Below are 19,344 nucleotides of genomic sequence, written 5' to 3'. Positions count from 1 at the left end.
ATTACAGGTTCAGTCAACAAAGCATCTGGCTTGTGTTCTTGGATTAGAGTGTAATTCTGGTTTTCTTGAGTAATTATGGTATTTTTATTTCCTTTAATTAATTCAGTATAAGTGATATTTAAAATTTCTTGTGTTGTTGAAGAAGAACCGTGCCAGATGCGTACGTTGAGTCATACTTCCACACACAGAACAGTTACACTTGTGCTTTGGTTTCGTAGGTTTTATAGTTGCTGGGGACTTAATTAATTAATTGTGTTAATGAAAATTTCCATTTCATTCTTTGTTGTTGTTCTATGCAGTCAGATAGCGTAATAATAACAGTCAGGGCCAACCGTTACGAGACTTCGTAATCGAACAGACAGCTACTAAAGCAAAAAAAAAAATTAAAATTATTTGCATTCAACTTTTATTAAGCCCCCATGCAACCTCTTCATTGGCAAGAATCTCATGTTCGGTTTGAAAAATAGTACGAGCTACGTAATTTGCGGAAGGGCGGAGACAAGACGCTGGAGGGGAGCGGCTCTCTCTCGCCAGGTGTGAGGAGCGCACTAGTATTTGGCATTCCGAATTTTGCTTCTGAGGAGGCAGGAGTTCACTCTTGACTGCTTCCGATAAGTCGCAATCATTCTCTTATCGTCTGTCATGAGACAATGCACTTTGCATTTGTCGCAAACAGCGTAGAGAGCAAAGTCTGTTAGATCCAAGTAGGCGAGTTTCACTCACAGTGCGCGTTATCAAGAGCTTAACTCAGGATTATTTTGATTTACTACATGTCCGATGACGGTAGTACTGTTACAACAATTTTGACCTTTGTTTAATGCAGTTTCACGTAGGTTTGCATTTGGAGATGGACGCATACCGTCGTCCAGTAATGATAACTTCCAGTAGCAGGTTTCGGTCACTATTTTCAGCGTAGGGCATGTTAGACGATATCAACTACGACGCCGGCAGAGTCTTGATGAAGCCGCACGCAATCAGCCGACTCCACCGCCACACCAACCACGCTATGAACATGGTAATACACAAAACGCCCGCCTTCCTAGCTGCGCATTCTTCTTTCGCTTTCTTCAATTTCTTTGCAATGTGTTAGATGCTCATACAGACGCCAGGCACAGTACTCACAGTTTGCCCGTTAAGAGAGTAATATGTTCAGCTGTTGTTTTTTTTATTTTCTTTTATTCCTTCCGCATTTAACACACCAGGTCAAACCGTCTCGCGTAATTTATTTATATGTTAAATTAGAATGAAGTCATACAATGCTCATGTTAAAGGGAAAATACCAGGGCAGGCACCTTATATAATTCACTTGTTCTGAGCTCTTGGTGCCAATTCAATTCTGTTTGTTGTTTTTTTACTTGATACTTTCTACAGTATCTGGCGACCCAAATTTTGTATTTTTGTTTATCATTATTTGAATAATTTGTGAGTGATTGTTAAGTGAATTTGATAAAATTTCAATAATTTTTGCGTGTGCCGTTTAATGCAGTTTCACTGAATAAACCACTTATATGTTGAACAGCACTCCTAGCATTTCATTTATAGAATCTAAATAAAATTCACACCTATTTCTCCCTCCAACACGAGGTATCTTGCAACTTAACATACGACCAGAGTCTCTTTGGATTTTCCCCCACATCTCTATAGAGAGTTTCGTTGTGGAAACTATTAAATGCATCTCGCTTTGAAATGCGCACCAAATTTCGAGCCTCAGTAAAACTTCTCCAATCTTGGAGATTTTGCATTCGTCTGAATTATACATGCCTTTTTCGGTGCTCCTGCAGCCGCTTTCTGTCTTGTTTTGTGTACCATGGGGGATCAGTTCCGTATCTTAATAATTTATTTGGTATGAATCTCTCGAGTGTTGTTGATACTATTTCTTTGAACTTAACCCACATGTGATCTTCACTTACATAGTTTCGACGGATTGGAGACTGGTTAGAAAAACTTCAAACCGAATTTTTAGCTGATTTTGTAAACAGATATATTTCGAGTTTAGTTTTGGTGAATTCATTTGTTACGGAATTGAGCCTCGCTACGTCTGTGTGTACACTAATCTCTGTATCCGTCGTTATGCTCAGGATTATTTGTGGCTAAGAGGTCAAGTGTGTTTTCGTAACCATTTACAATCTGAATGGCCTCGTGAAGTGATCGTACAAAATAATTTTAAAAATAGCATTTAGAATAATTACGGGAGTTGTTTTCTATCTACTATAGGGTCTGAAAATGTATTTTTGTCAACATACGGAAGGCAGATTGAAGACACTGCCAACTATAATTGTACAAGTAGGATACCTATTTGTGACGAGACTCAAGGTTTCTTTAAACTGCTCAGCAACTGTTTCATCTGAGACAGGGGGTTAGTAAAAGGAACCAGTTATTAACTTATTCCGGTTGTCGAATATAACCTCTGCCAATACTAAATCACAAGAACTATCTGCTTCGGTGTCGATTGTGAGCTTGAACACACATTACATTATTTTTCCTTAAGTTGTCCTTCTTGTTTATGTTGTAGTGCAGATAATTACAATTACGGCTTTTCCCTCCAGAACCTGGGATGCTTTCTCTGTGACTCTGTAAATACCAGAGCTAAACAATGTAGAACAACAACGTACTTTACAAGCATAGCATTCTGTATTACTTCATTTCCTTATTTCTAACATTTTAAAATTGTACGTCGACTTTAGATGACATGTCAATCATAGATGCTCTTATCTCTATTTAGTGAACCTATTTGCAATCATGTTTTGAACACTGTCCCGCTACACCTTATTAACTAATGTTTCGCCGCAAGGGATATGGGATTTTAGAGAGTAAATTAATATGGAGTATATCGTTCTTCTTTTCAAACCTTCGCATTCCCATTTCTTCTTTCCTTATTCTCTTTTGGGCGTGCAGTTGTAGTAATTAAAGTAGGCACAAATGGAGTGATCAAAAAGAAATGATTAGCGTACCTTCGCATTCTCTTTACATCGTTCCTTTCTTGTTGCTCCCATTGCGATGGACTGTTTGTATCGCAATCAGTAAGCGTGAAAGGGAGCTACCGAACAGACAGAGGAATCTATATTTATACTTGGGAGAACTAATTACATACTGACATAATCGTCGGTATTGCGTTCGTGTCCCAAAAGTTGTAAATATTTCGATTTCGGTAAAGGAACTCTGTATTTCGCCAAGATGTTGAAGAAGAAGGTCCTTTACATACTGGTTGTACCGGGTAAGATGTGGAGACGGCTGTTTGAAAGCGGACACCAGAAGTACGAGGAAGTGCGTCCTTATCTCAGCGATCGCTACTCAATCTACCTGCCGAAGGGGCAAGTGTGGCATGTCCGGCGTGGCAAATGTCCGGCAGTTCCACCAATGTAGTGCCCTTTTCCGCCTTGCCGGCCGCGGTGGCCATGCGGTTCTAGGCGCTTCAGTCTGGAACCGCGAGACTGCTACGGTCGCAGGATCGAATCCTGCCTGGGGCATGGATGTGTGTGATGTCCTTAGGTTAGTTAGGTTTAAGTAGTTCTAAGTTCTAGGGGACTTATGACCTCAGATGTTAACTCCCATAGTGCTCAGAGCCATTTGAACCATTTTTTTTTTATGCCTTGTGCACGCGTTACTACCGCCATCTGTATATGTGCACATCGCTATCCGATGACTTTTGTCAGCTCAGCGTGTGTTAAGAGATTTGCAGTGAAGTAAATCTTCAAGTACAGCACCTTGTTAAGTCTTGGATCAGCATTACTCCAGAAATTCCCCTTCAAAGTAATTGTAATCATTACCCTTCTCTTTCTTCACAACTCCTTGGATGAAAACTTTGCCTTCCACTCTCTCATTGCAAATTGGACTTTGAATTCATCTATAAAGCATGCTGTAAAAACTCCTTTTAAACACTTGATAAATATCATTGTGGTCAGTTCTTTTTCAGTTTGTAGTTCAGTCCTGTATTAGCCTGAACGAAGCTGTTATCACTATTCATTACTGCAATGATACTACCTTTCCTTTCTGTCAGAGTTACAATATTATTCTTATCTGTATCTTCATATTTATTCTCCCTTTCTTGTATACTTTATTGCAGATGTTTAATCTCTTGCTAAATTTGGTGACCGTCATCCTGCCTCTGTGTTGCAATTTCTTCCCTCAGATTTCCCGCTGGTTCGTTTTCTTTAGCTCCTAGTTTTGTAATAATGATGTTGCACTCTTGTAGCATCTCAGTGATATTTATAATCTGTTGACTGTAAAATGTTTCATCTTCTTGGATACCCTCTTGTATTTCAGTTTTAGCTTCCGTTATATCTTCCTGTGCTTCTTCTGATACACCATCTCTGGCAGTATACATATCATCCCTATGTTTATCCGATTGCTCCTGCATCTCTTTCTTCACGGTCTTTGTTCCTTCTTTCTTCACACTCCTGCAAAAATTTCGTCCAACTCTCTTTATTTACATCGAAACGTTTCTCCTCGCTTTTTTTTTTTTGTCAAGCCTCGTCTAAATTCTCTGATATTTTGGGATGTTTCTCTACGAGCTTCTTGGTTTCATCGTATAATTTTGAGATCAATTCTAATATTAATTTTAATGGTCTCATGAAGTGACACTTTGTCACCATTCGGTACAATTCTTACGTTTCACCAAGAGTTAGCCCTTGGCTATGGGAATGGACTCAACCGGTACGGCATTTTCTACACAACTCCGGTTACGCCATTACGACAGCCACACTAATCACCGACTGCCTGATAACATTTGCTGGACGACTCAGCTCTTGACTATCGATTTTTTGCCTACCCTCGACTTACGCGAGGAAAAATATGATTATGTCTGAGTAAGAAGCCGTGAATCCCTACAAAGTGGTACCATTCGTGGGCATTGCTCAGGAAGAAACTTCTGCGAGTGTAGAGGACAGTGTTGTGATCTTGGGACACTTTCCAGACTTTCTCCCTGTAAAATAAGTTTAATGTATCTCTTTATCCCATTATTAAATAATGGAATTAAATTTTTATCTAGCATTTTTCTAAAATTACAAAAATTACTCCGGGAAATTAATGTTTTCGCAAACGTGAAAAAGCATAACAAAGTACCTCAGAACACTCATTTTGTTAAATGTTACAGGCGTCGATTCGAGAAAATGTTGTCTCTACCGTACTTAGTAATCAGTTACATTACTACTATACTACGCACCAATAATCAGTTAAGTCGTCGTTATGGTCCAGATGTTACGCTGTGAAGAGACATAACGTTGCATGACATCCAGATCACTGACCACACTACACTCAGTGGTCAACGTTTTTGTAACACCAGGCACCTCTCGCATGTGCGTCTTTTCGGGGTTGCTCGCACTCGGCCCCGCGTTTATTTTTATGAATGACAATGCGCGACCACATGGAACAGCGCAGATGAAGAAGCTGTCGGAACAATATCAGGCGAGAGGACTAGCCTGAGCTCTCCCCGACTTCGTCCCATGGAGCACATGCAAGGGGCACCGGGGAAACGTACTGTAGCCCGTCCACGTGCACCGACTACCATTTAGCAGATATAACAGAGGTTGTGGAGGAATGGAACCTCTTACCATATGAAATCTGCGCCAAACTTGGACCAGAATGGGAACATGCTGCAGGGCATGCCATGCCGTCCGTTGCGTTGGTCATTGCCGATTTTTCCTGCTAGATGGGCAGTTTCCTATCCGAAGTGCAAAAGAGTGCCATGAACCTCTGTCCACTACTTTGCCCTTTTACACGAGACCGTTAGCTGAATGAGGGCGACTTTTGACGACGGAAGTGTTCGACCGACAATGCTGATGATTTTTTTATTAAAAATTCAATTGGTGGCAGATTTCGAACCAGCGATCGAGGAAGTTCTGATTATTAGACGAACGTGCTAACCCAAAACCACGGAATATAGATGAAAAACTGTTAGTTTTGGTGGATTGGAATGCCGTTGTAGTGGAAGGAACAGAAGAAGCGGTTATGTGAAATTGTGGGCTTAGCAGTGGGAACGAGAAACTAGTAAGATTAATTGAGTAATAAAACCCAGTCCCCACCTTTAGTAACGTCCAGAGGCCATCATATGAATTGCGGTGGCTTACACGTAATTATTATCTTTGAAAAAAGAGTGTAATTTTGTAAGTAGAGTGAATAAAAAGGTCGCTATGTGTAAGAAGCGTGAAGCGATCTTTGAATGTAACCTGATGGCTAAAAGAGCCACGTGCACTTTGAATAACAGAATGCTGTCTGACATTGAAATCAACGTAAAAGATTGGTTCGCCACCGACTCTAGCCACACGACAAATAAGAGGTTGCGCTGAGTCGGAAAAATTACTTAATTTATTCACAAGAAAGACTCACGAAAGAACATTCATTGTAGAGTCACTGATAAAGAATGGGATGTAATTATTAATATGATTCAGGCATTGATCCGGTGAATCAAATATTGAATAAAGCAAAGAGTGCGCGAACACTGTCCGTAAGTGCAGCTTGCAGCAACATTCCTGAAAACAAGATCTATTCCAGAACAATTGTTTTAAATAAAAAAAGGACGGTAATTATTGGACCGGTGCACTTTGAAAGGGCTAACAAGAGAAACTACAAGGTAAATGTCGTAGGTAACGGAGACGTAACATCGGTACACTGGATAAGATTGGAGCCGGCCGAAGTGGCCGTGCGGTTAAAGGCGCTGCAGTCGGGAACCGCAAGACCGCTACGGTTGCAGGTTCGAATCCTGCCTCGGGCATGGATGTTTGTGATGTCCTTAGGTTAGTTAGGTTTAACTAGTTCTAAGTTCTAGGGGACTAATGACCTCAGCAGTTGAGTCCCATAGTGCTCAGAGCCATTTGAACCATTTGATAAGATTGGAGGCTAAATTATTTATGCCTCAAAACATTGATGTAATGCATCTATAGACTGCTGCTGCCTGGTAACTAAGTACAATCGCTTGTGAAACGCTATATGTTTCACAACAGACTCGTGTGGCCACGTGGTTTGCGGAGACAGAATTTCTACTTATCGTGGCCAAATTTTAGTAACATGAAAGCACGCAGTCGCGAACAATTAACATCTTACAGAGGACACATTTTAATAGACAAAGGAAAACGGCAGAGGGCCAACAAACTCTAATATTAACACATGTGGATGGTTTCCATCGGACAAAAAGTAATGAGAGAAAGAAAATTCGCAAAGAAGCAAAAATAACCAACATTCGGAAAAGATGCTTACACATGCAGTTGCAGGGACACAAACATTCACAGTGAACCGAGGGCGCTTCAACATATGCAACACCTTTGTGCTACGTTCTTCTTACTGATCATAGTCAAGTCTGCATTAGGAATCAAACTGAAAGTCGGCAAAAGCCTTGCTTTCGTTGCTGTGACCCAGAAAATCAAGCATTATAAGATGAAACGCGAGACCAAAAGCTAAAAGCTCCCCTCTTGATATGAGACAACGCGCCACGCGCTTAAGTCAACTCACCCTTCTTCGAAAAGACTTCGGCTGCAAGCCCTCTAGAGCAGACTAGAGCAGGGGTCGGCAACCTTTTGAATCGGAAGAGTCTGAAATTACAATTTATAAAATTTCAAAGTTTTTAAAGAGCCGCAAAAATTTTTCTTGCCAACAATAAATAGTACTTGCATAAAGAAAGTTTTTTGACGAAAAAAACTAATCTATTCATTCAAGAGAAAAAAATATATTTATTCATATACTATAAATAGTGTTTTTTCACAACAAATTAGATAATATACATATGCTTATTATTACATAATCAGTTATTATTCAAGTAAAATATTAAAACAATTAAACATTCACTTACAACACTAACTTGTACTTCAATAAAAAACAATTGAGCAAACAAATTCAGTGGGAGCGATGGCTTTGCATGGTTATTCAAGTAGAAAATTTGAACTTTTCTAAACAATGTAACATTTACTTAAAAATGAAAAAAAAGATAACATACATTAGAGCGAACAAATTCAATGGAGCGTTGGCTTTGCATCGTTTTAGAAAGTTTGGATAAATTTGGCTCGTAACTTGTTGTTTTAAGTTTCAAACACGACTCTAAATTTTCATGCGTTAATTGACTCCTTACTTTACTTTTAATTATATTCATGCAAGAGAACGCTTGCTCGCACGAATATGTCGATCCGAAGATAGTCAGCACTCAAAATGCCAACTTCTTCACCTCACTGTAGCAATCTGGAAGACTGTTCCATGCGTCGAATATAAGTGCCTCAACTCACGGCATTTCTTTTAAAGCTGTCCACTTTTGTTGCGTTACGTGCATACATTTCTGGACTTCCAACTCTTCCAATTTGCTTTTCAACTCTGTGAATTTTCCACTCCCCAAAGCTTTACTTTTTAAATCGATCAATAGCATTTCTAGAGATCCACTATCAACTCCAAATGGCTCAATGTGGATTTCGTTACTATTTGTGTTGAGAGGATTTTCTATGAACGCTAGAGTGGATTTGTTGGCTTTGAATTGCTGAAATCTATCAGCAATTTCATCTTTCATTTTGTTAATAACTGTGCTGAAGTAACTAGAGTCAACAGTTGCACTGGTTTTGTCGCAATATTGTTTTAGAAACTGAAAACGAAGTAATTTAACACTCTGAATATCTTCTGCAAAAATAATTAATTTTTCTTCGAAATGAACCAATTCTTCTACCAAAACATACGCTAGGTTTCCCTTTCCTTGCAGTTTTAGATTCAGCTCATTTAATTTCGCCGTCATGTCTACCATAAAGTAAAATTTTTGCAGCCATTCGGTGTTCTCTAATTCAGGGTGATTAATGCCTTTTTCATTGAGGGATATATTTACTTCATTCAAGCACAAAGCAAAACGTTTCAACACCTTACCCTTGGATACCCATGGTACTTTATTGTGAAGGAGGAGGTCGGAATACCGAGTTTCCATTTAGTTTAAGAATTCTTTAAACTGACGATGGTAGAATGCTTTTGACATGATTCTGTTAACAATCTTGATTACCAAATTCGTGACCTCAACTATTTCGGCCGGAAATGTTTGCGCAAAAAGCGCTTCTTGGTGTATTATGCAGTGAAACGTAAGAAATTAGTGGTTTATTTTGCTCTGAATAATCATTGTTGTCCCTTTATTGTTTCCTGTCATACTTCTGGCTCCATCAGTTGCTATTGAAACAGTTTTATTTCAATCGATCTTATTATCGTCGAGGCATTTCTGCACGACACTCACTATGTCTTCCCCTCTAGTTTGTCCCAAGAGCAGTAGCAATCCTCGAAGTTCTTCTTTCGGACCTTGGGAAGACATATACCTCACAAAAAGGGCAGCTTGTGCCGTGTCTTTTATATCGCAAGACTCATCGATAGCAAGCGATAAGGCAGAAGCCAGTTGAATGTCTTCCACCTGCAAATTTATTACATTTGAAGATATTTTACTTATTCTATCTTAGATTTTTTTCAAGATTTCTGGTTTGTTTTTGAAATCACGAAATAGTTCTTCAGACGCACGTATGAAGCTATCTTTGACATACTCGCCTTCTGTGAATGGTTTGCCTTTTTTTGCAATTTCTAGTGATACCACGAAGGTTGCCAGATTAACATTACTTGAACATTGTGCCCAGTTTCTTAACATGGAACTTGATTGCTGTACTTGTTTCTGGAGCTCCTCGACAGCTTTTTTTCGTTCTTCGCCTGCTGAATATTTACTAGCAAACTGTATGTTTTGTAGTGAAGTGTCTCTCTAAATTTAATTTCTTATTGCGTGCGAGTTTTTCGTGGAAAATGAGACAAGTCGGAAGGTCATCTGAGTCCTTCCAATCCCGATAGAATTATTGATGCTCTTCTTCAGTTTTTGTCTTCCTTTTTTTTTTGGTAGATGCCATGCCTGCGGCGAAGCTGTGATAAAGAATTTTTAAAATCATTATTCAGGTATCCAAAACAGCAGATGACAAGTTTTGCAATTATTTACTATGTCAACATGTACCTACGTAAATGCATACGAAAAGTTGGGCTCTAAAGTGTAATCTATCATAAAACATTTTACATTGCTATTTCCCAATTAAAAATACTTACCTTGATAGAATAAATAATTCTCCAACTACTGAATTATTAAAATGAATAGTTCAGATGCGAAACACTGTTCGTCTCACTCTGTTGTCTCACGTGTGCGGTGATCGCCTACTGGCATGGACGGACTGGTCAGAACCCCAGAACGTGCTTATCGCGGTGCGACAGTGATGAGTGTCACGGGGGAGGGGTGCGGTGAAAAGCGAGAACAATGGGCTGATTGTGAGGGGTAGAAATGCTGCCTAATCCTCGTTAATCGATTCAGAACGATTGAAAAAGAATTTTCTTATAAAACAAATAGTATCTGCGTATGGAACTAAAGAGCCGCAGCTTCACATCCAATGATGCGAGCCGCAGGTTGCCGACCTCGGGACTAGAGCTGGAAGCAGACTGACAGTCTCACACACTCCAACTTCTCCCACGCGACCGCATGGGCAGGAAAACCCAGAGATGAGGCTTCCGCCACCAAACTAACACCGGTAACTTTAACACAAGGGGAGCAAACCTCTTTGCCTACCTGAAAACCACGAGAGTTGGCCATTCTGTACGACTACCGCTGATTCCCTGCAGCAGACTAAACCACTGTATAGCAAAATGAAACACACCCACATTCATTCACTCACGCATGCCAGAGGTTTCTGTACAACTGGGAAGCAAATAAAATGATAATGAAAGGGGACCACAGGACCCTTTCAATTTGTTTTAGCTTCGTTGAGTATTTCTTTCAGTTACCTTCTGCACTAAAATGTAGCAGTTCCTTCTATGTATAATCCACGTTTCACCGAACGTGTTACTTAGCAGTGATGCATCATGGAGAAGTTTCTTTTCATTTTCAGTTTTCCAGGTGAACGAAGTTTAGTGTTATATCAGCAATCCCCTTTATGGCCGACGAAATTTTTTTCAGCGTGTTACCTCTGAAGCGAAGTATACTAACTGATTTACTTATAATGTGATCATTCAACAGCCGTGCCACATTAGCAACACCGATTCCCATCAGACCACCGAATTAAACACAGTGGTCACCTGCGTGGTTGACCATCCATGTCTGCCGAGCGCTTATAAGCTCCCGTCTCCTTGGAGATTATGTGGGTTAATTAATGATTATTATGTTACAATCCTCTTGTTGTAGTTGACGTGTACATCGAGATTTCGTTCATTGTTAAATGCAATGGCGTGGTACTAACTGATGGAGTCTCATTAAGAACTGGTAAAATTTAATTTATTTCCTTTATCACACTGCACAAACATAAACACACTATTATTCAAACTGCGTGTCACTACCATTAAACGTAGAGATAAATCCTTCGCTACGCAACCGCCTTTGGCTCACGCAGCCTACACCTTGCACAGCCTCTCAACAACTGCCTCTGCTTGTGACTCTCTGCGCCACCGGGCATTGTCGCCCTCCAAAGAACAACCACTTACAGATACTACACACCAGTACCCTCACACACTGTTGGCAAGCGGGATGCACTCAGCCTTTGTGAGGTCGACTGAGGAGCTACGTGACTGAGAAGTAGCGGCTGAGGTATCGTAAACTAACAGCAGCCGGGATTGCGTTGGGCTGACGATGTGATCCTTCATATCCGCGTCCAGTGGCATCTGTGGGCGGATCATGACACGGGCGTTGATTGGTACCGTTAGGCTTTCAGGTCCTGTTCGGACGGAATTTAGTTTATATAGGATATGTGGGAGTTGGCTGATTGGAGTTGTGACCCATGTTTTTGTAGTGAAGGAACGTAGTTTGTTACGTCTCGTAAGAGGCACACATTTAAATTTCTGAACATTCAAAGCAAGATGCCTCTCATAGCAGCACTTTATAATCTTATCAGAATCTGACTGCATAGCTTTTTCACATGGTACTTTATGGCAGATAACTGTGTCGTCTATGTGGGTATATTGCATATTAGCTGTCACGTTTGTAATATACAACATGTACGGTACAAATCGTATTACATTTTCCTGAGGCACGACCAAAAGTATTTTTACACTGTCGACGACTCTATGTATTATACAATAAGCTGCTTCCTCCTCACCAATTGCTCTTAGTCGATTTATATATGTCATTTGATACCACATAAGATCATTAATAAGCGTTGGTATGGTACCGAGTCAAAGGTTTCTAGTAAATTAATTTTTGGAAATTTGTGTTAAGGTCTTATGGGACTAAAGTGCTTAGGTCATCTGTCCCTAAGCCTACACACGACTTAATCTAACTTAAAGGAGCTTACATTGTGGACAACACACACACCCATTCCCGAGGGAGGACTCGAACCTCCGACGTGGGGAGCCGCATGGACCGCAAAAAGACGGCGGAGACTGCGCGGCTACCCGCGCGGCTCTAGTAAATTAAGAAATAGTGCATCCTCGTGAGTGACTTGTTCCATGGCGTCCTTCATGTCCTGTGACAAACTCTAGTTGAGTTTCTCATGACCAGTATTTTCGGAATCCGAGCTGTAAAGCCGGTACGAGGTCATTTTATGATAGGGGAGTGTATCCTGACTCTGTTGCCTGAAACGAAAGCATGTCTCTCTTCTTTCAGAATACTGAAGTCATCAGTACTTCAGTTTAAGTCAAAAGGTTGCTTTGAAGGACATTTCGCACCATTTACTTCGTTAAGTGAGTTCGCAAGTGACACAAATCCTAATAAATGCTAGATCCAACTTGTTCTTGTTAGCAGTTAAGAGTGAACTTAGTTTTACTTTCAGTCGGAATTTAAACTATTCCGGTAGCCTTAATAATTGAGCGAATAGTATGTCACACCGCGCCTACCTGAATATAATTGGGGTGAAGAGGAATATGTGGCACAATCAGACTAAAGGTCTCGCGGTTCTAGGCGCGCAGTCCGGAACCGTGCGACTGCTACGGTCGCAGGTTCGAATCCTGCCTCGGGCATGGATGTGTGTGATGTCCTTAGGTTAGTTAGGTTTAAGTAGTTCTAAGTTCTAGGGGACAGATGACCACAGCAGTTGAGTCCCATAGTGCTCAGAGCCATTTGGACCATTTTTTTCAGACTAAAAGAAAGGATCGGTTGGTAGGACACCCTGTGAGGCATCAAGGGATCACCAATTTAGCATTGGAGGGCAGCGTGGAGGGTAAAAATCGTAGAGGGAGACCAAGAGATGAATACACTAAGCAGATTCAGAAGGATGTGGGTTGAAGTAGGTACTGGGAGATGAAAAAGCTTGCAGACGATAGAGTAGCATGGAGAGCTGCATCAAACCAGTCTCAGGACTGAAGACAACAACAAAACAACCCCGTCAACGTATGTCCAAATGGTTCAGATGGCTCTGAGCACTACGGGACTTAACATCTGTGGTCATCAGTCCCATAGAAGTTAGAACTACTTAAACCTAACTAACCTAAGGACATCACACACATCCATGCCCGAGGCAGGATTCGAACCTGCGACCGTAGCGGTCACGCGGTTCCAGACTGAAGCGTCTAGAACCGCACGGCCACAACGGCCGGCGCCAACGTATGTTACTGACTGAGAAAGACGAAGTTGATTTGCCCATACATTTCATGTGTAATTGTGCGCACCCTCCGCGAATAAGCAGTATCATCGACAGAAAACTTTCTAACCCGTATTAAACTACTTTTTTTTTCTTTTTTTCTGTTAGACTTCGTTTCCGCAGTCACAGATGTTCAAATTACTAATGTTACACAGTGGGGAAGCATCCATTAATACTGTAACGCTGAACCTACTCAAAAAGACCCAAAATAATCCGTCTAAACTGAATTGAATCCGATCTGATCATGTACACTCGTAAATGTTTTCAAAAAGTGTAACGCATCACTGCTCTGGCTTTGCAACCTACAGCAGCTCAGAATTCCCTGCTTGTTACTAGCGTGTGCAGTAAATTCGTTCCTTCTTTCGACGTGGCGGACTGGGGTTTCCAGAGCGTCGACACGGCTTTTAAAAGCTGTCGCTTAATTTGTTTCTGCCTCTCACCAACAGATGGATACACTCCTAAGCGGAATGACAAGTTATTCAGCTACTCCGTAACAGACAGCGCTACTTCGTATCGTGCAGCACGCTAGCAGCAACCTGCGCAGAATGAGAAACCATTAACTCCTAATTTAAATGCTTATTTAAAGCACAGAGGACAGCAAGAGAGATTCGTAATTTACAGAAAATAAATATGAATTCACTATGAGATGTTGATGCAAGATGGTAGGAAATAGCCTATGTGTTTTCATTGTGCCTCAGACTAAAATTTTGGGGCCTTACTTATTTGAAACGTTGGTAGTTCCAAAGCTTGACTGTAGATTTTTCATATCAAAAGTACTGGACGTGCTTGTTGTGAAACCTGGAACATGAATTTCGCAGTTCAAATGTAGTAAGTAACTGTATTGATTAACAGATTAATGAAGTATATTTCACTGTGCCCTGTCACGCGTGATGTGTCATCGTCGATTTGTCCTGTCATTGTGTTGTCGAAAGGAAAACTGTAAACTGCGCGATATTTAAATTATTATCCTGTAACGCATTGCAGACTACCTCAAACTGTAATGGAAGCGTTTATTTCCTCACATGAGCCACTGAATTTTTTAAGTGAAGAAGTAGACGAAGAGAGTCTTCAAAGTTTCTTTTATACATTTAAAAAGCATGAATGTTCCATTTCACATATTACGGCGGCTGTTAGACACCGTCAGATAGGTACAGTAAGAATTGACCGTGTTCTTTCAGAAACAACACGCCTGGAAGCTTTGAAAGATAACGAGAAGGTTTATCGAAACAAAAGTATAATGAAGAGACTCATTTCGACCATCTGCTTCTTAGCGAGGCAAGTGTTAGCTCTTCGTGATCATTACGAATCTGAAGTGTCAGTAAATAAACGAAACTGTTTAGAACTTTTGGATATCTTGGCAGAAGAACAACCATCCATGAAAGATCATTTAGCATCCGGTGGAGTATTTAAAGACACTTCCTCTGAAACACAGAATCAATTAATAGCTTGTATTCGTATTACGGATATTGTTGAAGAAAAAATTTCAAGTGAAGCTAAAAATAATCCTTTTATGTAAGTAAAAGTCGACGAAGCAACGGATGTCTCAATTGGAAGTCAAATGAGTGTAATTTTTCGTATTGCAACTAACGACCCAGGAGAAATACAAGAGAGATTCGTGGTGTTCTATAACTTATCCAAAGACCGGAATGCACAAGGCATAGACACTGGTTTGTTGCAAATGTTAAGCAGTTGGACTACAGATAAAAACAAAATAGTATCGTAAACGTACGACGGATGTAGTGCAAAGGCAAGGAAAAGTTATGGTGTCCATTCTGTTATGAAACAAGCATATACTCATGTTCTCTTTTTCTGCTGCTACGGACATCAATTGAACCTAGTCCTCCTCTATGCTTGTAAAAAAACGCGCAAGTAAAAATTTTTGTGGCAAATCATCCTGATTTCACGCATTTTTTAGCCGTTCCAGTACGATGTTATTTTCATTCGTCCGCGTTATTCTTCACTGTACAGACCTGAGAGCAACATTTTATGATGTGATACACAATGGAAAGTGGGAAGATAATTCTTTACATAAAGAATTTGGGATAATTGTATACTGGATCACTAAACTTTTCTTTTTCGACCACAACTGTACAATTATATTTTCCAGCATGCAAGTATCTTGTTTGACAGCCTGCAAAGTAAAACTGTGGACGTAAGACGATTGTGGACGTAAGACGATGTAAGTTCGAAATTGAAAACTGCATTAAGGCTGTCGAAAGACTGAGATCTGAGGAAATTATTCTGTTATCCATAGTGGAAGTTAAGAGCCTTATATATTCAGCAGGAGTATCTGAAATTAATTTTAACGAAACAGAAGCAAGCATTCAGAAATTGAGAAGGCTAGCATTTGAGGAGGAGGAGGAGGAGATTAGTCGACAACGAGGTCATTAGAGACGGAGCCCCAGCTCGGAGTAGGGAAGGATTGGGAAGGAGATCGGCCGCGGCCTTTCAAAGGAATCATGACGGCATTTGCCTGAAGCGATTTAAGGGAATCACGGAAAACCTAAATCTGAATGGCAGGACGCGGGTTGTCCTCCCGAATGCGAGTCCAGTGTGCTACCCACTGCACAACCTCGCTCGGTGGTAGCATCTGAAGTAGTTGACTCAGCAGTAGTAAACGTAGGACTAGATTCCATGACTGTTAGGAAACAGGTTTTACAGAATGTATAAACGAGAAGAAGTTCTCAAGCCAAGGTAGGCAAAACAATTTGCCGATAGTGATGTTGAAAAATTACTTTAAATATATTCTTTCTTTGACGGTGAAAAACTGAAAGGAGCATTTACGTTTGTTTACAGCAGTGAGGGTAAACTTCTACAGCCTCAGGACCACCCTAAACACATTATAAACGATGGATTAAAATACATTTTGTATGAGTGTTTGAAATTACTATCGTTGGTTCTTGAAATTCCAGCAGGCACCGCGTCTTGTGAAACAAGCATTAGTACATTCAAAAGCATTACAACCTACTTTCGCAACACAATGAGAAATTTCAGACTGTCAAACTTGGCGAGTTTGGTTGTAGAGAAGGGAAATGTGAAATCATCAACCAAACAAGGGGAGTTCATATTCCGTGTTATCGATGTTTATACTCAGAAATAGGTCCGGAGGATAGAACTAAATCATAAAAAAGATATAATTGTGAGTTGTTCTGCGTTACAGTTTCATTAATATATAGATGTTTAATATTTTAACAATTATTTATAAAAATTTCTGTAGTGATTTCTGTCTTAATAGAAATATGTTACTAAGTTATTTTTGCAGTGTCTATATTTTACAAGTTTTTGTTTTAAGATTTTTTTCTTTTTTCGAAATTCGTAATTCTCAGCCTACTCTACAAAAAATGCCACGCTTCGCCACTGACGTTATACATAGTCTTACTTAGATCATAAGCATTTCGCTTTATTTCAAAGCAACTTCAGAGGCCACCGTCTTCCCCGTTGTTCACCATGGTTTTGGTTACGTTTTCCTTCTCTACTTGTTCTCTACGGGTTTTAAGATATTTAGCTTCCGCAGTTACCTCTCTTGTTTTAATGTGCTCATGTTTCTGTACCAGTGATGCTTTTTTTAACTTCTTTGTATATTAGTTCCTTTTTCTGAACTGCGCTTATGTCCTCAGTTTCTTTGACCGCTTTTTATGTAATGTTTGTTTACTTTTGTTTCAAACATTTATGTAGTAGTTATGTCTCTTCACCATCATTCACAACTTTAATGCCACAGAACAATTAAAACAAAGACAAATGTGAAAAGAAAAACGCTTAAAGACAATCAGGCACCTTCGGACACCCCAAAAAAGCAGAAACGGATATCGGTTCTACCCACGGCTTATAAACCTCACAGACACAAAATGTAATGGTGAAGTATCACAATTACAGCAGGAAGGTTCAAAATATAACGTCAACACGAGAGTCAACGAACATTAAATAGAAAAATATAATATAGAACCTGAGAGCATACTCTCTCAGGAACAGAGAAGGCAAACAAACACAATGAACTAAGGTCTAACGAGGGAGCTACTAGGCAAAGGAATTAAGTACGTCATGATACAAGACATACACACGAAAAACAAAGAAGATAACGAAGAACTCTGAAAAAGCTTAGAGAGAAAATGCACAAAGGGAACGCTATCACAACCATAGCGGAAAAGGGGAACATAGTGACCATTGAAAATGCTTTGAAATGAAGCGAAACATACTGTTGTTCATGAAAAAAATACAAAACCGCACAAACTGCAGCAAAACTTTCAATGCATACAAGGTATTTAAATAATCACCACATGAGATCTATTATAATTACAGAGTACCATCTGATACAAATCATGATTTTTCAACCACAGTGTTTTCACTTGCGATTGTTGTCATGCGTCTGCTGTATCACTTCCTTCGATATGTACGATTATGTAAACGAGCACATACATGTATGGGTCGTGCAATATCGAAGTAATGTTATTTCAACCTTTTTATTTCTTAGTATGCTCATTGATATTATCAGATGTTTGCATTGCGTAGTTAGTAGGGTTGCTGCTCAGTGTTAATACGAGGAAGAAAGTGAAAGTGACCTTTTGGGTGGATACATTGACGAAATCCTCCAAGATACGAAACGAAATTCCTGGACACTAAATCTAATTTGATGGTTCACAGGTCATTCAAGAGTATCCTAACTTGGTGTCTCTGGTGGCGAGGATGGACGACGAGGTCTTTGGCCGCGATCTAGGTATCTTCCTGACGTCATAGTGGAAAAACAGGTGAAACTCGTCATTCGGAACTGACGATGCACGGAAATCACAGCACTATTAACTATACTTAGTGGTTCAAGCTGCTTGAGGGGAAATGCCACACGTGTAAGCCATAAACGAGTTGCAGTGGTTGGAGAATAAGAGGGCAAAAATTAAAAGATGTTTTATTATTTAATAAAGTAATACGTTTCTACATTATGCTTCTATCTGTGTTTATTTTTCTTGACAGTATTCAAGCGTAGCCGCGCGGGATTAGCCAAGCGGTCTTAGGCGCTGCAGTCATGGACTGTGGCCCCGGCGGAGGTTCGAGTCCTTCCTCGGGCATGGGTGTGTGTGTTTGTCCTTAGGATAATTTAGATTAAGTAGTGTGTAAGCTTAGGGACTGATGACCTTAGCAGTTAAGTCCCATAAGATTTCACACACATTTGAACATTTTTATTAAAGCGTGGAGGACTCGTCTTGCACATCAGCAGATTCCTTTCACAAACTAGACAAAATATTAAACCTTCGTTTATAAACGAGACACCTTATCCGTACTCCTTTATTCATATTTATTTTCTAACACGCGTTTCGCTATTTATGTGAAAGACATCTTTAGTCGGTTTCCTCTAATAGTACAAAGCATTCGTTTTCTACCAACATAACTATACGTATACGTTCGCTACTTAATTTTTCACATAGATGGAGAACGGTGCTTCCTGTTATCTTAATAATTTATGATCAGTATATGCTGAAACCAAAAAGCCTATGTTATTCCAGAATACACTCTGAAGTTGCTTTTCACATAAAGGGAGAAACACACGTACAAGGAAATGGCCAGTACTGCAGATTTATATTTAGAGCTAGAAAAGCAAATGCTACTGCCACCAAGAATAAATAAATTTTTTAGTCGGCCTGATACTGTAGAGAAAGATTAATAATAACGATTTTTTTACTACAATAATCAAATTATGGATTCAATTGTCATTTGATTTACGTATCAGCATTTTAGAAAATAAATTTTAGGTTTGACAATAAATAAGAAATGTTGCGAAGACTTTGAAACTATTAGACACAGCTCGGTAAAAATTAACCTCCCATAA

At 39.9% G+C, this 19,344-nt stretch overlaps 1 protein-coding gene across 1 annotated transcript in view; it reads left to right on the top strand.

Annotated features, from left to right (window-relative positions):
* The window catches only part of LOC126234831 (metaxin-2-like), a 166,672-nt gene extending 148,412 nt beyond the window's left edge, over positions 1 to 18,260 (top strand). Inside the window, exon 5 of the mRNA XM_049943573.1 lies at positions 18,168 to 18,260. Within this exon, the coding sequence (XP_049799530.1) occupies positions 18,168 to 18,260 (93 nt within the window). The remainder of the gene's footprint in view (positions 1 to 18,167) is intronic.
* Positions 18,261 to 19,344: the final 1,084 nt, after the last annotated feature.

This window comes from Schistocerca nitens, chromosome 2, assembly GCF_023898315.1.
Source record: "Schistocerca nitens isolate TAMUIC-IGC-003100 chromosome 2, iqSchNite1.1, whole genome shotgun sequence".
In the NCBI taxonomy this organism is placed as follows: domain Eukaryota; kingdom Metazoa; phylum Arthropoda; class Insecta; order Orthoptera; family Acrididae; genus Schistocerca; species Schistocerca nitens.
Note: the sequence above shows the minus strand (reverse complement) of the source record. Positions and strands in the feature narration are given on the sequence as shown.